Here is a 23174-nt window from a genome sequence, read left to right as displayed (position 1 = left end):
TGTGTAAGTACTCTACCTTCCCACCTCGGCACTCGAGCGCCTAAATCTATGCCTTCAATGTCATCGGCGCCCTTTACTTCCCCAGGCCTTGTTCTCTTCTCGTTTATTCTTCCATTTTCATAATGGGGCAAGAATACGTGCCTACGTTCCTCGAGAGCTCTAGAACTTCGTTGAGCACATACATACCCACACTCACGCTCACACCCTGCGTGAGGACGGACGCTTGCTTTGTTTTCGTCTCTTGTCTTGGTCCATTATGATCTCATCTAATCATTCCAATCATACCACATCTTCATACTTCATGCGAGCGAGGGCACCGTTTAGGGACCCTTCAACCCTCCAACTCCCTAACTCTCCAACTTTCGAAGGCCTTCGATGCAGCCTAGACAGGGGCTTTCATGTGTGTGTATGTAAAAGACTACAGGACTAGGCCGCATATTAGAAGTGATTTGCGCTGCGCGAGGCGACGATCTTTCCTTGTTCAGACTCCGAATAGAGACATTGGTGAGAAGGCCGACTCGTGGATCCTTCTTTTATGTATGAAGCGAGGGTATGGACTGTGCCAAATCTTGGGTAGAGGGAGTGGGTCTGAACCAACGAATGAACGAACGTTGGATCGACGGGATGCGGAGAACTTAAAATTATTAGACGTAGACGTATGTACATATGCAGGCGAACGTACCGGTATTATCATTGAGCTGCAGGCGTTCGTTTTCCTGACACAAGCCTTCACACGAGGATCTACAGCCTGCTATACTCGATCGTCTATGTAATCCGCTAGAAAAACCGACCGGGCTTAGACTCATACAAAACACTCGTTCGTCTCATTGAGTCAGCTCCCCCTCCCAATTGCAAGCCAACAGTGACTCGGACGAGGCTGCAGCGGTGGGCGAAAAAGGAGAACGATTATATATTTCGTCTAGCTTAAGTAGATGACACCGTGACGACTCTGATGATTCCTCACACCGTCACCTCAACAGAAAATTCCGAACGGTCTGAAGACGCCCGTTGCACGTCGGGCAAATCATTTGATCGACATCCTACTAACTTGAATATTTGAATAGTGAGCGCCTAGCATAAACAGCGTAGAGCGCCTTTCGCCACAGGTTGGTAGTCCGGTCGTCCAAGGTAGTAAGACGACCACTCTCCAGAGAGATGCGTGGACAGAGATGTAATCATACCACCGCTCGACGTTCATTTTACTGTTTGACCGCGAAAGGCGAAAGTAGCGCACCCAGCGTCAACTCGACCTCTATGAAGTCCCTGGGCCAAGTACTTATCGTTTTCGAGAGTCTTTGTGCCCAGTGGAACTAGGACGACGCCGCTTTCCTCCCGGGATGTGTGTTGAGGCGTATGTACATTGTATGGTAATTGATTTGCTCCGACGCGCTAAGACCAGCGAGACTTTACTGGTACTGTAAGTCCAAGATTAAGTATATTGGCTAGATTTATTCGGAAGGGAAAAGACAAGGTGGGGAGCCGTACGAAACGTGTACATTTGCACGAGAATAAGAAAATATGTCTACGAGCGTGTAAGCAGGAGTAGTCGATGGAGTAGTTTGTGTCAAGTTCGTAGTCCTTTGCACAAGGCCCAGGGGAGAGAGGAAGGTGATTGGGCGCCACGAGGTCGGGAGTACCTTACCGATGTACGGCATGCATGGTAACAAGCGCGCCACACCATCCTTTGCATGTTGCGTCATAGCTTCCAGGTCTCTCGCAGTGAGAGGACACTTTGCTGAGAAGCGACGATGGCAGTGTGGGTGCCAGTTTCCAGAGAAGTGGCCATAAAAAGTACAACAAAATAAAAAGAAAAAGAGATATCGGAAGAGCACGAAAGGAGACAAATGGAGAGGGGCGTGTGGCGTGGCATGGTGTACACGCAGCGAGCGGAAATGTTTGTTCTCGAACGACGCGAACACGCGTCTCATCAGCAGAAAAAAGAGGGCGGAAATCGATGTCAACACCGTCATACCTCACCGCCTCAGCCGGACGGCATTCTACATATATAAAGCCACGCCCATCCTTCCCTTCACGACTCTCTCTCTTCTCCCCTCCGTCCAAACAACTCAGCTTAGGCGCCCATCGCCACCCACAGTTCCGCCTGCTCGACTTCCAAGTACGAGCGAACGTACCCACACCCACACCCACATCGATCCCCGAGAACGAAAGACGCGAGCGATGCCGCCCTCAGCAGACCGTGGTCCCTCACCTCTCCGTCCACCGACGACGCCCTTCCGTCTCGACTCGCAGATGTCGCCTATAGACAAAGATTTGCATCCTGTCATTCATAGTGGTAGGGTTGCCGTCGTCACCGGTGCCGCGAGTGGGATCGGAGCCGCTGCTGCCAGGGAGTTCGCAAAGTCTGTATCCTCCCGTTCTTCACGAGCACAACCTCCCATGTCTTCAATCACGCGTCTCTTAAATCGACCGCTATCTATTGCTGACTTGAATCCGGTGTTGTGTGTATGTTTAGGTTGGGCCTGAAAGTCGCGATCGCAGACTGGGACGAAGAGAACCTCCAGAAAGTGGCGAAGGAGCTCGTGGCGCAGCTCGGAGAGGCGAACGTGATCGCCGTGCGGACCGACGTCAGCAAACTCGAGGACGTCGTCAGCCTCAAGGATCGCGTCTATGAGGCTTGGGGCGAGGTGAGGATAACGAATCCCTCTCGCCACCCCCTCTTTTCGCACTTTTCTTCTGTCTTTCCACATTTTACCACCTCTCTGTTCGTCCCTATCCCTATCATTCCACAATTCCACCATGATCTGTTCTCCTTCCATTCTACGTGATAGCATGATGCGTAGAGGTGGATTTTCCTTGTGCATGACCAACCCCTTCCTCTCCATTCACATCCGAACCTTTACCCATACACAACTCTCCCTCCCCCACTGTACTATACAAACACACACCACCCGCACTGTACCCTGGAACTCTCTACGGCACTGGAGGAACCGGGAAGTCCTCATCAGTGATGTATAACCATAATCCTCTAGGTCGCCGTGTTGTTGAACAACGCGGCTATCGGTGGGAAGACGGGTTCGTGGGAGGGCTTGGAGGCGTGGAGGAAGATTATGGACGTTAATCTTTTTGGGTGAGTTTTTTGTTTCTTTCTTTTGTTTGTGTTTGTCTAGAGGATAGAGAGAGGGGAGGAGCGTTATTTCTTGTCACGCAAACGATTATCTGACTCCTCGCCCCTCTCTATTTCTTTGCAGCGTCCTGAACGTCCAACACACATTCGTACCCGTAAGTCCTTCGATCTTTCCCTTCTCCACTCCATAATCGAGCTGACTCACCCGTGCTATGAATCAGGCTATGCTTCACCAGGAGAACCAATCCGCGATCATCAACACGGGTTCGAAGCAGGGTATCACGAACCCTCCGTACGTCCTATCTCCTTGACTTTTCATCGTCGCTTAAATCGCCTAGTTAATAGCTGACCGACATATATCTTACTTCCCGCATACTTCCTGCTACCACGCAAAACAGTGGCAGCGGACCAGCGTATAACGCCTCCAAGGCCGCGATCAAGTCTATCACTGAAAGTCTCGCGCATGAGTTGCGTCAGCGGCCTGCTGTGAACTTGACGGCGCATTTGTTCATGTGTGTTTTCTTTCCCTCTTTCCCTTCTCCCCTTCTTCCTTCCCTCCCTCCCTCCCTCCTGTCCTCCCCCCGTGAACTCCGCCCCAACCAAAACCTAAATGCACTCCTAACCCCCAATCACCAATCACTAACCACCACCATCGCAATCCCAACAGCCCCGGCTGGACCTTCACAGGCCTCGGCGGCGCCCGCGACCCTTCCATCTCAAAACCGCCCGGCGCGTGGACGGCGACGGAGACGGTGCTGTATATGCTTGACCGGGTGCGGCTTGGAGACTTTTATATTTTGTGTCCGGATAATGAGACGAGGAGGTATGTGTTCTCTCCACAACCCCCACCTTGTACTGTCACGCGTTCTTGTTTCGGGATGACGTACCGAACATGGAACGATTTGGCTGACGAATGTTGTGTGGCGTGTATATGTGTATGTGTACAGGGACGTCGATAACCTCCGGATCCTCTGGGGCGCGGGCGATATCACGGAAGGACGGCCAGCGCTTAGTCGGTGGCATCCGAATTATAAGTCTTTGTTTGAGGATTATATGAAGGAGGGGTTGGCGGATTTGGATCAGTGAAGAGGTGAAGTGGTGAGGAGTGGGTGGGCTTAGATCATGGTGGTGGGTGGTGGTGGTGTGGTAGTGGCGATCGTCGTGGTGTGATGTGATAGAGAAGTGAGAGCACGGACAGCGTTCGAAAGAAAATAGGCGACTGGAAATGAAGAAGCGATGGGGTGCTTTGTATGTATGTATGTTATGTTATGATTTTGGATTCACGGGCGGAATGGGATTGCTTTCGATGTTGCTTTCGTTTACCGCTGAGAAGATTTATGGCCTTCGCCAGGACTGTGGGCTTTCCCCAGGCTACCTCCCAAAATTATACCTGATCCTCAGCAACAACGACATCCAAACGAATAAGGAGATTGACGATCCGGATATGGTGGCATCTTTATGCATGTGGACGGCACCGGGCAGGCAGGGTTAGAGTTGACGACTCTTCCCGGGACATCGGCGGTGATTTGTGGCGTCCAAACATCTTAGTGACAACTATCACGGTCTCTTCCACCACGGACCACGAATACTCAGGCAATGTGCGGTGCTGGATCAATGTGCATGTCTTCGAATACTAGTGAACGTCTTTCGGAATCAGACCGTCTCGAAATCTTGGAGTTTCTCCGTGATCCATTCGTCGCTTCGTTGATCGAAACGCATCCGAACCGCTTGGTCGCCGCTTCCTCATCGTCATCGTCCGTCCCTCGAGGTCTTAAACGGCTCGACTGGTGCGACTCGACAGGGACATCGTATTCAGATGCGGACTCTGGTGGTCAAAAGACACAGAAACAGTGGGAAACCCTTGTTCAGGCATACATCGACTCGGACGCACGGGATGGAGGTGTGACTTGTGCGGAAGTACGTACACGATTTTCTTTTTCCTCTAACAAACTCAGTGGGGCACTGGATGTATTTGTGATTTATAATGACCTACAGCTTATATTTACAGGATATCCCGGATAAAATCGCAAGGTACATAGATCGAGCGAAGAAATTGGACCTCGACCGTTCTCCAGAAAAATGGTACGCTTTTTCTTCGAGAATCAGTGATAAACACTGAATTGAGAGTATCACTAACGAGTTACTGACAGGGCATCCGAGGCTGATTCTACAGCCGGATGTCCTTCCGCAAACATGGCAGCAGTTCGACCACCTTCAATCCCCGGCATGTCACCCAAAAAATCCCACGAAGTCTCACGCATGGCGAGTTACATCGACCATCTCGTGTCTTCGTCGCCATGTCTTCGTGGCGTTAGACATGTAGTAGATGTTGGTGCTGGACAGGTACGTACGCACTCATCCTCATATTATTTTCGATTCCTAGGTACACTCGTACATAATTAAATGCGCGAGTGATTTAGATACGCTGCAGTGCTAAAGTTTCATTGTCTGTGCCTAGGGCTACCTTTCACGAGCATTATGCGACCTTGGATTTCATGTCCTTGCTCTCGACGGGAGCGACGTGCAGACGAAGGGCGCGGAGCGTCGACGGCAGTGGGAACAGAAAGGGAAGACTCCGGCATCACGCACTACCGGAGTCCCAGAGAAAAATGGAGCTGCCAGTGTAGAGATTTCCGGGCGTACTAGAACTAGAGGGAGCTTAACGCACAAGACCATCCATATCACACCTTCGACTCTGTATCAAGCCGTCACAGCGTGGATACAGGACGCACCATATTCGTATTCGGACGACTCGTCATCGACGGAGAACTTGAACACGCCAATACCTGTCCTCGTCGTCGGCCTCCATGCCTGCGGTTCGCTCACACCGGATATTCTCCGGGTGTTTCTCTCCTTTCATGATTCACCGCCGAACACTACCGCACCTCCGCATATTACTACGTGGACGCCCAAAGCTGCGGTGGTTGTGGGTTGTTGTTACAATATGATGAACGCAGAAGGTACACGGTCTTACTCGTCTCGTTTCGCATTGCATTGATCCTTCCAGTACTTACCACCCACGTACCAGATTTCCCCCTCTCCAAAGCCTTCCGAGCCGCTCCCCATGCATCCCCATCCCCATCTCCATCCCCATCCCTATCACTAACGCTAACACCCTCCCACCTGCAACTCGCCGCCCAAACCCCCTCGCACTGGTTCGACACGCCGACATCAAAAACTACCACCGAGCTCTCCATCCGCAAAGTCGTGTTTCGTGCTCTGCTCGAACGGTTTCTCCCCGTTCGTGATCGTGATCATAGTACTGCGCCAGAGACTCAGAGATACAGCAGCGATGCAACGCGACCAAGGGCAGAGGCCTGGAGGGAAGAGGGAAAGGAGAAGGCGAAGAGGTTAGGTCGACTGCCTGACAGTGCGTACGCGTCGCTCGAAATCTTCCTTGCGAGGGCGTGTCAGAAGTTCGATCTAGATCTGGAGGGGGTCATGTCTTCTGTAAGTTCATCTGATGATCGTCGTTTCATGATACTATTTTCCTGGTCTTCCACACATTCCTCCATGTTGACTCGACATGCCTACATGAATACATACAGGACCTCCTCTCGGACTCAAAAGAACTGCAGAAGTGGATCACAAGACTAGAAATCCTCCACGTCCTTCGATGTCTCGCCGGACCTGCGATAGAGAGTATGGTCGTTCGAGATCGACTCTGCTGGCTGAGGGAGAGTCTTCACTTGGACTCTGACCCACTGGCATGTCGTGAGAGTGGGAGTGTGGAAGACGGCGGTGGAGGTGATCAGTCGAGGTCCAAAGGGACGGTAGCAACCGCCAGTACTGACAGGGACAGGGACACCAACGGTAACAGTCAGTGGGACGTCCGCCTGGTGGGCTTATTCGACCAGGCATTGGGGAGTGCGCGGAATTTCGGGATCGTCGTCGTTCCCATTGACAGGGTCGGGTCCGAGTCTGCGGAGGTTAATTGAGTACGGGTACGAGTATGTAAGTTACTGTAAAAGAATCAGAGTCAGGCTAGGTTAGTAGGGCTTAGATTCAGGATGGTTCGGAAGGCTTAAATTCAGGGTAACTTACTGGGTATGGGTCGGAGGGTTTGAAAGCTTGAAGGGTCGAGCCTGTCTGTACAATGTACACATACGTGACATCAATCCCAACCCCAATACAACCCAACACAACCTACTTCTACTCCCTTGACTTATCTGACTGTACTTAGACTACACGTTCTATTTAGTTGGCTGCACTTACTTCTAAAAGGTCCTAGTCAACAACAACAACAACAACAAACAACAAGTCTGAATTGGGCTACAAACAAAGACACAGACAAAGACACAAATGGCAAACGAACAAACAAATGGCAAACGAACAAACAAAAAAGTAGAACAAACACGGACAATGACGATGACAATGACAACTTGGCATGGTAATGACGATGACAATGAACAATGAGGCTGAGAATGAGGCTGAGAATGAGGCTGAGAATGGGACTGAAAATGAGGCTGAGGCTGGGAGAGAGAGACTGAGACACAGACGCTATATATAGGACGGTAGGCCGGGCGATATAAGTAAGACAGGAAGGGAGGACGAGGAGGTATTAGATGGATGAACGAACGGGAAAAAAAAGAAACAAGAAACAAGAGATAAGAAAACGATGCGAGCGTATAATGAACAGAAAAAACTCGAAAACGATGCGTGCGCATGCAGAAAAACGAATCGAAAAAATCAAATTAAAAATCACTCCTCCCTCCAACTCCCCATCAAGCGATAAAAGTCCGCAACGAGGTACAAACTCCCCGCCACAACTACCAGTCCCTCCTTCTCCTCCTCCCCCTCCTCTCCTTCTCCCTCTCCCTCTTGCTCACCACCCCACCCCCATCGCCAAACCCGCCTCCGCCACCATCATCCCCACTCCCAATCCGCCCACCCATCCGCCCCGCAGCCCACCTCAACGCCCTCCTCATCCCCTCCACCCCCCTCTCCACTCCATCTCTCTCCGTCCCTTCCCTTACTCCCACTCCATTCCCCTTCCCATTCCCCATCCCCATCCCTTTCTCTCCGCTCTGATTTCTCCCGTCATCATCATCCTCAGTCCAAACCTCCGCATCCGGCAATATCCGCCTAACCGTCCTCTTCAACTCACTAGGCGAGACGGGGCGTACCCAGGGCATACCTTCGACGGGCGAGAAACGGAGACAGGCGACGGAGGTGCGGATGCGGATTTGTGGTGTTTGTGTTTGTGGTTGTGTTTGCGTTGGGATTGGTGTTGCTGTTGATGTGGGGATGTTGGCGGGGTTGGAGGAGGTGGTGGTGGTGGGCGGATGTAAATCTGGGCGTGTGCTGAAATTGAATGAAGTCGGGAGTACAGGCGCGATCATAGACGAAGACCCCGATCCAGATCCCGAGCTCGAAGCCATCGTAGGGTTTCCTAATGCCTGAGGTAACGCTCTCGGAGACGTCGGTCGTGATCTCTGCTGCCCCTGCCCCTGCGTCTGTACATGCGTCTGTAGCGACACCGACCCATATCTCGGCGACATCGTCGGTGACCCCGCCTGTGACGCCGACGACCCACCAGTAGCGGGCGGCGAAGGCGAGAGCGATTTCACACTATTCGATCTAGGCGAGGTCGCGGGTGTCTGGGTGTTCGAAGACGAGGTTGATGAAACCGGATGGGGTGGGGGTTGTGGAGGGAGTGGAGGGGCGAATATTGACGCGGAAGCAGAAGAAGAAGAGTGGGAGGGAGGAGAGGGAGACGGGAGGGAGAGGAGTTGCGAGAGTGTTTGGAGGGGGGTTTTGGGTGGGGAGTGGGAGAGGGCGAGGATGTAGATTAGGTGGATCGTTCGTGGTCGGGGTGGGTTTGATGAGGTGTGGGTGGCGCTAGAGCTGGAGAGGAGATGCGAGATGTAGGATGCGAGAGTGCTCGAAGATGCGGGGTTGTGGGCGCCGTCTGCGAGGACAGTTATACGCCTGCCGCCGTTATCATCTGGCGGTCGATGCCCACCACCACCCCCGCCCCCGTCGTCGTCTGGGGATGGAACATAGTCCAACGCCGAGACGGGGAGCGAATGGAACGATAATCGACCAGGCCAGCCTGCGGCCTTGATCCCAGCAGCCAACGTCTCCGCCGTAAGCCGTCCCAACCAGGACGAAGCGCGTTCAACACAAGACGGATGTGTGAGCAGTGTCGAGATGACGGTGGCCGCGATGGCGAGGTTGTCGAGCTGGTAGGCTCCGTATAGCGGCAGGAGCGCCTTGACGGGGTGCAGGAAGTAAGGTAGGACGAGCTCGACGGCCTGCGGTCGTGGTTTCCTGAATTTTGAAGGCCGAAAGTCAAACGAGTCGTCAAGATCGTCACCACCATCTACACTGGGATCCCACTCCCTCCGACGCACGGGCCACACGTCGACGACGTCTCCCCCGACCTTGAGCACTTCCTCCCTCACCGCGCTCACGACCTCTGCATACCGCTGCCTCCCGAGCACGAACGGTTTCCCCCTCCTCGCTATCCGTGCCTTCTCCCTCGCGATCTCCTCGACCGTGTGGCCCAGGATCGCTTGGTGGTCCAGATCGACGGACGCGAGCGCATCGACGAGCACGCACTCGTCCCGGACTACGTTCGTCGCGTCCAGGCGGCCGCCCATGCCCACCTCGAGCACGACGACTTCCACTTTCTCGAGCTCAAAGATGAGCATCGCTGTGCTCGTAAGCAGCTCGAACTCGCTCGCGCCGACGCCATGTTCGTCGTTCGCCTGTCTCACCAATCTCCATGCCTCGGTATACAATGAAAAGTTGACGGTGCGGCCGTTGATGGTGATGCAGTCGTGTACTGCGACGAGGTGGGGGGAATTGAAGCGTCCGAAGGAGATGTGGGAGGACTGGAAGATGGAGGAGAGAAGGGAGGAAACGCTTCCCTTGCCGTTCGTCCCTGCGATGTGGATCGTCGGTCGTGTGTAGCCCGGGAGGAACGTGAGCAGCTTCCGGATCCTGTCCAGCGAGAGGTCGATGCCCAAAGTGTTCGGCATCCTTTGCGTCGGCGAGTAGATGGTCTTGAATCAAGAAAGCAAAAGAGAAAAAGAGAAATAAAAAGATGGATGGAGTGTGGCTGCTGGCTGCTGGCTATATCGATGCCTCAGCCTGGGCTTGTGCGGCCCCCCATTTGCAAACCCGACATCCATCTTCTCCCGTCCGCGCTACTACCGATAATCCAACCGCCACTTGTTCGTCCGACCCGACGCCACACACAGTGACCCTCCATTCACTCCGTCTGTCAATTGAAAGCTGGCGACTCAATGGGGCACTTACCCATGCATGCAATGACGAACGAACGATTCAAAGCGTAATAGCAGTACGAGTACGTACGCTCATAACTTAAGCTCTGCGCCCAGCCCTTCCCATATGCATCCCGGGTAAAATGAAATACAAATTTAACACTGTCTGTAACATAATCCCGAACGCTGTGCAAAGTGCCAGTGTTTTCGTCCGAATCGATCCAGTGCTTTATTGTAATACAATTCTCGACGTGACGCACGGTCTAACGCCACCAAGGTCTAAGGCACCGGAGAACATGCGATGATGCATGGGAGCCCGAAGAATGGAGCCATGAATGGAAGAGACGACACGACACGGGCTGAATTCGCCGTGACAGGATGCGTCGGGTCGGGCTGTCAACGTTTTGCTTGTCACTGTCAATGCACGCAGACTCTCGGAATCAACGTATCTGAATCAGCGTTCGTTTCTTTCTGGATGTAAAGAGGCGCAACAGAAAGTGAAAAGGAGTAGGGGGGAAAAGTGAAAGAAAAAAAGTCCAGGGACAGACAGGTATACTACTACAGGACGAGTAGTAAAGAGTGAAGGGTGAGGAGCGAGGAACGCGCGGTAGCTAGATGTGTGGGAGGTAGCAAACGTGTTGTAAAAGTGAAGGGGTAGCAAAGTGTTGTAAAAATGAGTAGGTAGGTAAACAGGTATGTAGGTGGCTAACAAGGATAGTCCTAGATGTAGTACTATATACGAAGACGGTGATGGGAACGGGGACGGAGAGCATAGGCACGGTGGATGAATATGTGGCGGCGGGGAATTGATGGTGACGACGACGAGAGGTGCGGTGATAAGAGTGAGAGTGGCGGTGACGGTGACGGTGACGGTGGGCGGGTGCAAGGGTGAGTAATAGACCACAGGGACAATACATGAGGATGGAGACAGACGGGGGTGGGGGTGGGGTTAATGGGGGAGTTATCAAGGCATTGTGTGCGATCTCAGAATGGGGTCTAGGGAGTGAATGGAGAACATGGTCCGTGGTGGCGTGAAATGCAGAGACAGATAGAAGTAAAACAGTCGAGAATCCGCGCAGAAACAGAAAACAGGTAGGCTGGGACAATATCGAATTAAGGGAAGGATGGGAAAGGGAAAAGATGTCACGTCATGGAGGTAAGGTCGTAATAGAGGCTACAAGACCATTCATCAGTCATATTGGAAAAGAAGAAGCGCTTTAACGAAACGACGCACCACAACAAGGACAAGCAAACGCAGGAGCAGAAGTAGAGCTAATCTTTCAACAACACCTACTTAAGCTTAACACCCATCGTACATCGAGTTCTTCGGGAAGGAGAACCCGGCCTCGGCCCACGTCGTCAGATTCGGGTTACTATACGCCTCGATATGACTGTCGAAAACGTGTCAGAGCGTCAGTTCGGTCCTGATGCGAATGCGAATGAGGGGAATGGGATGGGAGGGACTGATACCCAAGGACAGGGACAGAAGGAGATCCCGGAGACAGAGCAAAAGGAGAAGGACACGGAGAAGGGAGGAGAAAGAGAAGGCAAGGACGCACTCATTGATATAATCAGCCGTAGGGTAATTCGGCGGGTCGCACGACAGTCCGTCCTCGACGTCTGCACGTTGATAGACCCTGACGTAGTCGATCCGCATTTCACTTGGGAAGACGAGATGTTTGTAATCCGCGGCTTGGAACGAAGCTGTAAACGAGAGAACATGGGAACAAAGCATGTGAGTGTGAGTGAGTGCTCAAGCACGCCGAGGTGCTAAAGCTACTCACGCGAGATACCAAAGTTGATAACCAGATACTATCAAAAACCAAGCCACATTTCCGTCAGTCCTCGCACACACTCCCCTCAAACCAAACCACTCACCATCGGCTCCTCCGGAATCAACCTCTCCGAAATCTCCACCTCCGAATCCGCCCCAATCGACCCCGCCGTGACCTTCCAACTCGGCGTCCCCTGCGAATACCACGTAATATACCCCTCGTCCCTATTATCCCGATTACTCCAATACTCGACCCCATACGTCGCATAATTCTCATCATTATACACGTCCTCGTCGATATACGTCAGCGCCGACACCGCCTGCTGCCACTGCCCGCCCTTATACGAATTCAACGAAGTGATGCTATCGTCGTAGATCGGCGACACAGACGTATCGTTATCGAATTCGTACAAATAATTGAACGGCGCGACTTGCAGCGACTGCGAGACTTGGCCGCGCATCACGTCGACGTCGATCTGCGCCTCGATGATATCGATCTCTGGGGCTGAGCGCCCGCGGGAGTTCGATGGTCCGGGGTGGTCTTCGCCGGAACAGGTGCAGGCGGAGGTGCGTTGGCCGGGGAGGTAGGAGAGTTCGGTGCCCCAGGTTGAGCCGGTGAGGGCGGCGGCGGGGGTCGTTCCGTCTGGGTTGGTTTGGTTGGGGAAGGTGCCGAGGTCGCAGGTGTCGTAGGAGTAGGGCCACATGCCTGTGTGGTGCGAGGGGGTGTTAGGAGATGTGGATGTGATGATGGTGGGAGGAGTGGGGGGACGAACCTTCGGTTGTGGCACCGTATCCAGCGCGGCCCTGTTGGGGACGTTAGATATATGACACAGGAGTCGTTGTAGAGGTGTTAGCATACCAAGTTACCCATAGTCCAGATACCTGCAAAACGGGATTAGTCGGATTATGTTTAGAATAGACTGAGTAGTTTACCTGGCCAGAAACCCGGGGAATTGTGAGAACCAGGCAAGCTCACGGACACTTCGACGTAGCCTGTTGTGAAGCATAGCTTGTTCCATGATTGTAACATGCCTGGGAAAATTATGAGTGGCGGTGGCACGAACAAGTGAACGATATACTCACCACTTTGGAAGTTGAGATTGTGTGTGTTTTGTTCGGTCATGGTAATCACGAGCTTCCCGTCCTTCGTTGTGATGGCCTGCATACTATATGAGACGACAGCTTATCGTACACAGTCTGCAGCTCCTCTCACCTGAGGATCATACCACTCCAGATCGCCGGTGGGCCTGCAATCAATCGCTTGATGAGCAAAGGCGACAGAACCGTCCAAAGGCAGCACACTCACCAGTAGTTGAAATCCATAGCCTCCCAGAACGGGTCGTCGCCTTCCCAAAACGTCCTTCCATCCGTATTGAACTCGTCACTAAACACCAAATTATACTTCTTCCCATCGGACCCGGTCCTCGTATACACGCTCTCGTCCGTATCGTCGTCGATAAGCGTCGGCATGCCCGGGAACGAAGGCACCTGTCCGCTCGAGTTCGTCCCTCCGATATTACTTCCCCCCAGCGTACTCTGCCCCTTCCCCGTCGTCGCCACAATGATCGGGTAGCCGGCGAAGAGAGTGATCAACCCAGCGAGAATGATGACCAGAAACCCGACGTTGGCCCACCCACGGGCTGAGAAGATCGTGAACGACGACGCATCCCGTTTCGGGTCCGGATTATGCAACGGGTCGTCGAGGTCAGGGTCTGTCTGGTCCCACATGTACAGAGGGACGGTTGCGGAGGAGGCGGGGAGTGCTTTCTCGCCTCCGCCAGAAGACGTCATTACGGACGTTTCTGAGGGTGCTGCGCTGAATCGGGAGGCATTGTAGAGGCCGCTTCCTCTTGCGTTGTACTGCGCATCGACGTCGATTTAGAACAAAAGCGAGGCCAGAAGACGGGGAAAAAATTGCACGCACGGAATAAGGGCCATAGGACGCGCCAACGGAGCCCGACGCTACGCCCTGGGTCATCGGATCCTGCCTTGGGGGTAGGCCATTGGGAGAGAGCATCTGGCCAGAATTTGAGGGAGTCATATGTCCACTGGCAGAGTGAGGGGGGTTCGGGACTGGGTTGTAGAGGGCGGGATTGGGGGCATCTCGCCTTGTGGCCATGGCCTCGGACGGAGGGAGCTGGTGCGGAGAGCTGTGGGGAGGAGTATCAAATGGCGACTGCGAGCTGACCGTCACTTGCCAGACGTCGTCGTGCCTCTTGGCTCCAGCACAACCCCTCCTCTCCGCTTACCTCTTACGTCAGCATCTGTTCACCCGCAGCACCCACGCCTTCTTTCACCTTTCCGCCGGTCTCCCCTCAGGAACACAGCTCGGACAGCGTCGGTGGCACCAGTCGTCAAGCCTTCATAGCTCGAGTTCTCAGCAATCATCAGAGCGGGCAGCTACTTCGGGCGTGTGGGAGCTCGTTCACGAACAACACGCGTCTGATCCTCATTCTGCGTCGGGCTTGTGACCGCGTTCTCCGCTCACATCCAGCAGCTTGGCGCTGTTCGCGCGCTGTGGCCCAACACGGTCTTATCTCGCCGTTTTATCCCCTCTGTGGCTCGGTGGCGTAGTTGGTCAACAGTACACATGAATATGTGTACAATGTCGAGCTCAGTACTTCAAGACAAGCTTGGCAGCTTCAACTTTTACTGCTGTCTAAAGAATTACGCAGGCCCAGAGAATGGCAGAAAGGTCGCAGAGGGCGACAAGTGACTTGGCATATCCCATGATGACCTCTCAAGCAAGCAGTAGCACTCCCTCTGTCTGTTTCCCCGGTCAACTACAGGAAATCAAGCAAAACCGAAACGACAAAACCAAAAACAGAGCACTACGGTCCCGCCATCCTCATCCTCACCACAGTCCCACCACCCGTATTCCCATCGAACGTAAAGAAATTCGCGAGCGGCGCCTCCCTCGCACCCAACGCCTTCAAGATATCCTGTGCCAATAGTCCTCCAACGACGGCGCACACGGGCGAGAACTCGGCGAAGGCGGTCGTGGCCATCGTCCTACCAGCCCGGAAAAAGGCGTTAGAATATTTTCAGGGCGGTGGGTGGGTGGGTAGTAGGTAGGTAGGTAGGTGGTGAAGAAGGTGCATGAGGAGTGAGTGGGGAGACGGAAAAACTCACTCGATCAGGTCCCTCGGAGCGACGGTCAATATCTGCTTATTCACATCCGCCTCTTTGATCATCTTATTCGCGATCGCCTCCAGCTCATCCGCCTCTTCCAGCTCACTCGGAAGTTTTCCTTGATGTTTAGCTTGGAACTCCCAGATCGCTGCACATCCCCCGTCAGCAAGGAAAACAGGGAAGAGCACAAGGTAGAGGTGGAGGTGGAGGTGGTGGTGGAGGTGGAGGTGGATACTGAGGGGGAGGAAGGGAAAGAGGAACAGAAACACGAACCAAGCACAGCGAACACCACAGCCGGATTCAACTCCTTCGTCTGCCTCCTCGTCATTCCCGCCCAATTATGCGTCAGGGCTTCTTTTAGCGAACAGTACTGCACAGACGCGAGCGAGTTCTTCGCATTCTCTTTGTTGCCCGATCGGTCCCTGTGAATACGCACCCACAAACGAAAATGACAAAGATAAAGAATGAAGATCAGTCGGTCAAAGATCAAGTCCGCTCGGGGATCAAGTGCATGAAGGATCAGGAGTCGGAAAAGCGACATGGAGGGGTAATGTAGCAGGTATCAAAAGAATATGACATGGCAGGGGCGAGAGGCAAGGGAGGAAGGTACAGGAGTATGAATAAAACGGAGTTAACGGCAACGGACGTACGGTGCGATATACTCGTGCTTCAGCAAGTCGCAGAAGATGTATCCGAGCAGGCCGTAGCTTCCCCCGACGTACATGGGCTTGCCTAGTCTCCGACATGCTTCGTTTATGCGGATCTGTTCGAATATAGGGAAGAAAGAGATATACCGCAAGGGGTGCAGGGGATGTTAGCAAGTTCTTTTTAAAAGGTCAGGTATTCGAGGATGAGGATAGAGACGGAGCGCCGTATGACACATGTCTCAACCCGAATCCGAGTTGAATGAAAGCGACGCGGACTGAAGATACCGAAACATAATAGATCGCAGCCACACACACTACCGAAACTACCCTCCAAGGAAGAAAAAGAAACATAATCCGAGAGAAAAAACCAAGACTCACCGACTCATCCCTCCCCAAATCCGTCGCACACACCATATCCACCCTACCCACCAACTTGTCCAGTCCGCCCTCGATCTCTAACAACGAAGCGATCGCATCCGGGATTACCTCGATGGTCACCAGCGGATTAAGTTCTCCGATCCTGTTTTTAGCGGCTTCGACCCGCTATGAAAGGTTTGCACGAGGAAAGGAGAGAGCGGGAGGGGAGGGGAACCAGGCCCGAAGCGTAAGCCAATCCAATTCAATTCCAAACCCAAACCCAAACCGAAGCCGACGGTATATGGGAGGGTATAGACACCGAGCCGAACCGAAACAAAAATAAAAGACAAGTCAGTAAGTCAGTCAGCCGGTGGATAGCCTGACGAAAGTAGCGGGGCATGAAAAGGAGAGGGAGAGAGCAGGCCTGAAGAGGTATTCATGTTATGCAGCCAATGGTATCACGAGGGCTTGGACGTCCGTACGACCTGACCTCCGGGGCATTTATAAGTGCCTTGGGTCAGGACATTACAGGACGGAGGAGGGGGCGCGTGAGTGCGCCATACATGGAGCGCGCACGGGCAGGAGTGCCTAAACGTATAGGCCATCTTTACTTCCTAACTCTCCCGGAGTCAGTGTAGATGCGTGGGGAGAAATAGCGGGCGGTCATGCTCCGAACAATAGAATGCAGGGAAGGAGGGGAAGAAGAACGCTGGTTGGAGAGGAGGGAGAGGTACAGAGGGTCCGACCTGACCTGGTCTCGACCGGTGGATGGACGGTGCCGGGACAAGCTTGGTTAGCACCATAGATGGAGCTGCATACGTTAGATGTGGATAAACGTAGAGGCAGCAAAGTCTCTCGGTCCCAACGCGTCCCAATCGTGGTCCATAATGAAAAATAGCAGAAAGAGCGGACCGAATCACTCCCAAGAGGAAGAGAATCCATGCAAAGCATATCACGAGGCCCACAAGGAGGGGAACAAAGGCACAGCAGACAATCACGGCTGACAGTCTGGGACGTGTGCTTTACCACACTGTCCGTGCCATGACCTGCGGTACTATGTATGCACCAGTGATCAGTCAGTTAAGCACTAACCTTTCTCCCCACATCCTCGTCTCGGAAGAAGAACCCCGCACCGAGGTCCTCCTCCGCCACGTTCTCTCCGTCAAGTATGACGAGCTTCCCTACGCCCGCGAGGACGATATTTTTGATCGCTTCGGTCGCCACGCCTTTCAGGTTGACGATCAGAATCGTGGCGTTGCGCATTCTAATCGTAGAACCATCAGTGTCGCAGCCAACAGTCATTTGAGCATCGCAGGGAGAGGGGTTGTGCGTGGTACGGAAGGTAAACCCGATGATCAGCCAATTGAAGAATGCAGGCATTAGTGCACGTGCAAAGCGCAGATGTGAAGTTCAAACCATATGTGTCAGTACGAGACAAAAGGACAACGAGGCGTTTTCGGGCTAGGCAAAGTGTAAGTATACGCACTTTTGTTGAGCTTCGAGACCCCAGAGACGGATTTGACGGTCATACAGGGCGCCTTCATCTAGTTACAGATTCCAAAACGCTCGCGTGAGCAAAGAGACGACCATTGCATTTTCTGCGACAGACAGACCAACCTTCAGTAATCTGAACCGGGATGCTCTTGCTCGAATCGTGTAGAGACATGGTGGCGACGCGGATGAACCAAACGGTGGCGAGTCGCGACGCGTGTCGGCGCTTAAAAACCAATTGTATGTCATTTCCCACGAATGAATACGAAAAGCCACGAGCGGAGCCACAGACCCAAAAGTAACAAACACAAATGAACGAACCTTGTACAAGAAGCTCTGACTCTGACTCTTAACTCTTACTCAAGGAAAGATTGCGCGAAAGGAGCTCCGGCGAACCCTTACTGTAAGTTCCTACGACGCGACGCGCGAACAAAGGATTGAATTCCACCCATTCTCGGAAACAACAACGCCTCCACCGGGATCCGCCGGACTTGCCGCGGCTGCCCGGTCGCACCCAATTGGTTGGCCGTGCCGCCACTGCGCATGCGGTGGGGTCGAATTCTTGGGTCGGAAGGGAAGGGAAGAGAGGAAATTGCAGGCTAACGAGAACGGTCAAGTGCTTCCATAACGTGGCTTGCTGCGATCATCATCAAACCGGTGCCTTCAAGATGAACTTGTTTAGAAATTAGCGGCGACGAGAAGTATTATACTCTCTGCCTGGTGCCAGCGAGACTTGGACTTGTAAGTTGCCAAATGTGCCAACCTGAATAAGTATCAGCGAAACTTGAAGAATGACTGCTCAACTCGGTGCCAGCAATAAATAACGAAATCAAAATGAACGGACGAGAGTAAGCATACAGTCTGGACTCTGAGAAAGGAACGAGAGACGGAACATATGGAAACAAGAGAACTCGATAACATTTCGACGGACAGGGAGGGAGGAAGGAAGGAGGTAAACCTTGAAAGCAGCCGAGCAAAGGGGAAAAGACAGACATAAAACTATGTAATACAGTTCGAGACGAAAGCTGGCTTGAACCTACTTACTACTCAACAACCTAATCAACCCCGCCATCCGGTAGTAAAAAGACAGTATAGATGCAAAGATTGAAAAAAAAAACCAGTGGGTGTATATCTCTCAAGGAAAAGGACATCATCATCATCATCAACAACATCAAAAATACTATGTGAACGATCCCAAGGGAAGAACAAGGCAAGCAAGCAAGCATAAGGACCGATTGAGTGGGCGAAATGCGACAACCAAAGGAAAGGGGACGGGGGGTATCAAGTATCATCGTACACGTAGACCTAACTCGTACCCAAGAAACGAAACGACCGAAGAACGAAATATGGATATGGACACAAGGAGGAGGAGGGGAAGCGCAGATCAGACAGACATAAATAGTTAGCAAACATACGGCGAGGAAGACGTTGTGTGAACGGTAAGAAAGAATCATGTATCCTCGTGTCCAGCAAAAGGAGTGTGAGCGTTGACAAAGAGCGCGTGTCGTTCATATCTGTGTCGACTTGGGAGTAGTGAAGCATCGAGATGGAGATATCGGCCGTCTATGTGGCCGTGAATACTCGTGTCGGTGCGAGCATCGAACTGAGACCACGCAACCGAATCTCTGAGGTCACCGGTTTAAGCAGTCTTAATTACCGCCAACCATGGGCATACCGTCCCCACTCGACGTGCCGTCCCTATCGTCGTCCAGTCTGGAAGGAGATACAACATACAACACGCGGTCAGCTCAAACTCTACTTCCACGAACTACATGCCCCCGAGCATCTATTAACTGAAACCGGGGGTAGGACGAATGACAGGAAAGTGTACTCACAGATAGTTCCTCTCGATTTCCGATAAGATCGAAAGGAAGTCCCCTATGGTATCATATCATATCGCCCGCCACACCCGGTCAACAACGTGGATCAGAAGACGAAGAGCAAAGACGAGCAGTGCAAGTGACAAGAAAAGAACAGGTGAGAGAAAACACCGGCGGAAATGAGAGGAGACATGAGACATGAGAATGCTACGATATGATATGTTTTTAAAATGGACGTACAGAGGAAGGCGTGCGCACGAGCGGCCGACGCGGGTGCAGTTTCTGCCTTTCGCAGCGCGTCGAGCAGCGTGGAAGCGACGAACCGGACCTTATGGACCTGACATCACAAGAACAAGACGAGATGAGCCCAAAAACGGAATAAACCAGGTCAATTTCCGTGTGTGTTTAACGCACCAGTGAGGGCCCATTCGTGGCGATGGACTGAATTGGGATACTGAAGGGAAGTACCGGTTAGTTCTCAGAGCGAAACAAATTGATTGGGTGGCACGAGGCAGGGATGCCAAGGTGGCGAGCTGCGAGAGAGTATGGAGAGGGCAATACATACCTATGGAGAATATTGAGCAGGTCACTCGCGACCGCCTCCCTATCATCAGCGACCCGCTGGTCATCAATGTTCCCTCGGATCGATGTCACAAGCTCGTCCCGATACTGTTCGATCACGAAACGAACCAATTGCTAGCAGAACATAAATAGTCGCAGTGAGAAACCAGTCATCCCATGCGCCTCCAAATGAATAGCACAGCAGACCTGGCAGACGAAATAAAAAAGACGGGGGCTGGCTCACCTGGGTAACATACAAATTCGCCTGCATGACCAAAAAGGGATTGAGGGCGTTGGCACGGGACGCATTCGGATTATCGAAGAAGTCCTTGACCTCCGCGAACGTCGCCTGTCTGAACCCAGCCCCGCCATAATCCGGGGGCAAATGCGACTGTGTGTGCGTCTTCTTCAGCCTGAACGGCTCCGGGACATGGTGCAGCGTCGACATGATGCGCGAGTGGAGCGACTGGACCTCCTCGAGACGAGCGGTGGCATACTGTCCTTGAGGCGGCGATCGCTTGTCCACCCGGATCCGGACCAGGATCTCGCCCAATAGGGCAAAGATGCGCGTAATGTAATTTAAGCCGCACACGAGAGAAGTCTTCCCGTGTGGTTGTGGGAGGTATGCGCTTGGTGTGATGCTGGGCGTGACACGGGGTGGTGGGCAAAAAGTCAGTCGGGCGGTACGCAAGCGATGAGAACGGTAATACTAGGGACAAACTTCGGGAGGGCAGAGTGGGTTAAACGTTACTCACAACTCGTCATCGACCTCCTTCGGGAAGTGCACCGTGCAATCTTCGTCCCGGAGACAGATTGGCCTTCCTAGAAGGATCGACATCGACTTGTCGGCTGCAAGGGGGATCAAAAGGAAACTCAAGGTCTAGTGTGGCCCCCGGTGGATAAAGTGAAGATGGACGACAGACCTCCAAAGAGCAACCAGAACGTGCGCCGACGGATCTCGCACTCGATGTAGTCGAGTCCCTCATACGACGACTCCTCGTGCATGCGAAGGGTTACAGCGATGTGAGCGGCCTCGCCGAAAGCTGCATGCTGTGTGGCGTCGTGGCCCTCGCAAAAATGGTAACAGCAGTCACTGTGGAAAAGGGCTCATGTCAAAAAATAAACCAATACAGATGCGCGAGAAGAAGATTTAAAAGAAAAGCCACGCACAAGTACCGGATAACAACGTGGATCGAAGCCGGCGGGTCGTATGAAGCGACTGAGATATGTCTGCTGGCTTCGTGGCACGTCTGGGCGAGTTTGCGGACCGCATGCCGTTCCATGGGCAGATACGACCTAGGGAGCTGTACCAGAGTCGATGCCACGGTGGACATTACAAGGGCAAAGAACAACGGGTCCCGCTCTTCTCGTCGTGCATGCAGATCGGCCATGTAGGACGGTTTGTGGACGCACGGCGTTAACGGGTAGACGAAGTCGAAGAAGAGAGCGACGATGAGCATGATCGTGTCCCGAGGGGCGATATCCTCGAGCCTGTGAGGACGGTAGAAGTACGAAAGCGGTGGGAAAGCGGTCGGTGAGGGCATGACGGGGTTTTGCTGCCGGAAAGACCAGTTGTGGAGGGGATATGTGCTGAATTGATCAGCCGGCGAGGAATAGGCTTGCGAGTCGCCACTCTTGATCGAACGCGAGTCGGACGCTATGCCAGAGTTGGGAAAGGAGGGTAATGTGAGCGAGGGGAAGTTGGACGAGTAGTTGTCCTGGCCCATGCTGTAGCGAGAGGACGTCATCGAGCCTTGGGAGATGGATGACATGTTGGTGAGGGATTGCTCGAGGAAGCTGGAGGTAGGGAGTTGTATTGAGGATATCGAGGACGGCGGTTGTATGGGACTCGTGATATCTTGCCTTGAGGAGATGGGGGATGTGCCATCGCTGCCGGGGGTCTGAATGTCCTGTCCCTGTTGAGCAGCTGCAGCTGCAGCTGCCGCTTCTTGCAGACGTCGAAGATAGCTTCGAGGGTGTTATTCCAACATCACCGCACGAGTGCCTTACTAGGACTTACAGGTTTGGTGGACCTCGCTTCTTTGGCTGGTACTCGTAGGTACACGGAATTCCAAGCGCGATACAGTGTTTGCAGGAAGACTGTGGATCGTCCGAGTTATCTCTCGCGCACCTCACCTTGCGCGCTCGGCAGGCATCGCAGCCTATACGGGCTCGCGTGAGCTCCTTTCAGAGACCCCCGAACGGTGAATCGGAACACTCACTCTGGGATTGACGCCTATTTGCAACAAGAGAGAAAGGAAGAGATCAGCACCGAACGCGGTCAGATCAAAAAAAGGTAAAAAGATGGACATGACAGAGATCAGCGGGGATTCTGGAATGATTTGAATGCGGGGTAGGATGTCGAACAAGAGGAAGTGTCAAGGGCAAAAAGGGCGGGGTACCCCGCACTGAAGGCGGAGTTGAACGAGGACGACTCGTTTGGGCGCGATGCTCACGATGGGGCGTGAGTGGCGGAGAAAGCTCGGGGGTGGGAGCTGTTTAGGTGGGACTCACTTGCGTTTGATCTTGCCGGTCTCGGCATCCTTGGACGGAGGCTGGTCGTCGGAGCCGGAATCAGACTCTTTCTTTGGACGGGCGGGGGGCATGGCTGGGGACGAGGCTGGTTGGGGGGAGGGACACTGAGCTGATGGGCGATGTCTGGCCGTTTAAGAGGAAAACGGAGAGAGTCCGGTCCCCGTGGCCCTTGCGACGTTCGGGCGCTTTCGTACTTTTCTTCGTAGCCACCTTTGATCTCCCAAATCCGGACGTCCTCCTCGTCCCTCCTCAGAACGACCTCCTCCATGTGGCCCAGCGCACGAGCAGCCACGGGTTCCACATCTCCCAAAAGTACTTCCGATCTTTCCCCACACTCTGCCCTTCCCCAGTCCTCGGCGCAACCTTCCTCCTCGCTTCTTCTACTCCCCATTTGCAATGTCCGGTACTTACTCCTCCAGCCACATCCAAACCGTCTTCTTACATACTCACCCCCTTCGTCGTCACCCTGCATCCTCTCCTTACCCACTGTAATATCGAATCGCCCCAACGTTCACACACACACACCAGTGTGGCCAGCCC

General features: G+C 53.2%; 6 protein-coding genes across 6 annotated transcripts; 2 read left to right on the top strand and 4 right to left on the bottom strand.

The window, feature by feature from the left end:
* Window positions 1-2250: 2250 nt before the first annotated feature.
* On the top strand, window positions 2251-4171 carry STEHIDRAFT_58926 (NAD-P-binding protein; the record flags this gene model as incomplete). Its single annotated transcript, XM_007304584.1, has 8 exons — window positions 2251-2360; window positions 2474-2645; window positions 2991-3088; window positions 3210-3240; window positions 3307-3377; window positions 3484-3597; window positions 3753-3908; window positions 4033-4171. The coding sequence occupies 8 exons, from the start codon at window positions 2251-2253 to the stop codon at window positions 4169-4171; spliced, it is 891 nt and encodes a 296-aa protein (XP_007304646.1).
* Window positions 4172-4705: 534 nt separating this feature from the next.
* STEHIDRAFT_157609 (uncharacterized protein) lies at window positions 4706-7023 on the top strand (the record flags this gene model as incomplete). The annotated part of the gene is made up of 6 exons (XM_007304907.1): window positions 4706-5002; window positions 5094-5167; window positions 5236-5428; window positions 5544-6045; window positions 6114-6535; window positions 6634-7023. The coding sequence occupies 6 exons, from the start codon at window positions 4706-4708 to the stop codon at window positions 7021-7023; spliced, it is 1878 nt and encodes a 625-aa protein (XP_007304969.1).
* A 1788-nt stretch (window positions 7024-8811) lies between these two features.
* On the bottom strand, window positions 8812-10323 carry STEHIDRAFT_98452 (Mur ligase; the record flags this gene model as incomplete). The annotated part of the gene is made up of 3 exons (XM_007304906.1): window positions 9415-10323; window positions 9098-9333; window positions 8812-9016 (listed from the first exon to the last, which is right to left on the bottom strand). Coding segments are annotated over exons 1-3 (1098 nt in total), but the record flags the coding sequence as incomplete, so codon positions are not given.
* A 1294-nt stretch (window positions 10324-11617) lies between these two features.
* STEHIDRAFT_58522 (glycoside hydrolase family 16 protein) lies at window positions 11618-13819 on the bottom strand (the record flags this gene model as incomplete). The annotated part of the gene is made up of 10 exons (XM_007304551.1): window positions 11618-11708; window positions 11877-12021; window positions 12102-12129; window positions 12196-12797; window positions 12865-12895; window positions 12951-12973; window positions 13025-13123; window positions 13175-13250; window positions 13305-13338; window positions 13398-13819. The coding sequence occupies 10 exons, from the start codon at window positions 13817-13819 to the stop codon at window positions 11618-11620; spliced, it is 1551 nt and encodes a 516-aa protein (XP_007304613.1).
* Window positions 13820-14785: 966 nt separating this feature from the next.
* STEHIDRAFT_147609 (uncharacterized protein) lies at window positions 14786-18138 on the bottom strand. Its single transcript, XM_007304905.1, has 9 exons — window positions 18040-18138; window positions 17845-17944; window positions 17714-17771; window positions 17320-17491; window positions 16249-16413; window positions 15874-15986; window positions 15497-15645; window positions 15224-15371; window positions 14786-15103 (listed from the first exon to the last, which is right to left on the bottom strand). The coding sequence occupies exons 2-9, from the start codon at window positions 17891-17893 to the stop codon at window positions 14923-14925; spliced, it is 1035 nt and encodes a 344-aa protein (XP_007304967.1). The 5' UTR covers window positions 17894-17944; window positions 18040-18138; the 3' UTR covers window positions 14786-14922.
* A 325-nt stretch (window positions 18139-18463) lies between these two features.
* On the bottom strand, window positions 18464-22466 carry STEHIDRAFT_122072 (uncharacterized protein). Its single transcript, XM_007304904.1, has 13 exons — window positions 22410-22466; window positions 22322-22335; window positions 22120-22261; window positions 21963-22067; window positions 21270-21896; window positions 21023-21192; window positions 20855-20948; window positions 20344-20740; window positions 20104-20234; window positions 19953-19992; window positions 19779-19875; window positions 19554-19596; window positions 18464-19431 (listed from the first exon to the last, which is right to left on the bottom strand). Coding segments are annotated over exons 1-13 (1926 nt in total). The 5' UTR covers window positions 22412-22466; the 3' UTR covers window positions 18464-19367.
* Window positions 22467-23174: the final 708 nt, after the last annotated feature.

Source organism: Stereum hirsutum (genome assembly GCF_000264905.1).
Source record: "Stereum hirsutum FP-91666 SS1 unplaced genomic scaffold STEHIscaffold_8, whole genome shotgun sequence".
Classification (NCBI taxonomy): domain Eukaryota; kingdom Fungi; phylum Basidiomycota; class Agaricomycetes; order Russulales; family Stereaceae; genus Stereum; species Stereum hirsutum.
The sequence above is the reverse complement of the archived record's forward strand: the minus strand, read 5'-3'. Positions and strand labels throughout refer to the sequence as shown.

What these genes read in the sequence shown, in the direction of transcription:
- STEHIDRAFT_147609 (XM_007304905.1), bottom strand. Translation starts at nt 17,893, where the DNA reads ATGTCTCTACACGATTCGAGCAAGAGCATCCCGGTTCAGATTACTGAA. An exon ending in CCCGGTTCAGATTACTGAAG is followed by an intron (nt 17,772 to 17,844) that starts GTTGGTCTGTCT and finishes ATCTGTAACTAG; the next exon opens with ATGAAGGCGCCCTGTATGAC. An exon ending in GCTCCGAGGGACCTGATCGA is followed by an intron (nt 15,104 to 15,223) that starts GTGAGTTTTTCC and finishes CCGGGCTGGTAG; the next exon opens with GACGATGGCCACGACCGCCT.
- STEHIDRAFT_122072 (XM_007304904.1), bottom strand. An exon ending in AAGCGAGGTCCACCAAACCT is followed by an intron (nt 22,068 to 22,119) that starts GTAAGTCCTAGT and finishes ACACCCTCGAAG; the next exon opens with CTATCTTCGACGTCTGCAAG. An exon ending in CTGCTCAATATTCTCCATAG is followed by an intron (nt 19,993 to 20,103) that starts GTATGTATTGCC and finishes ACTTCCCTTCAG; the next exon opens with TATCCCAATTCAGTCCATCG.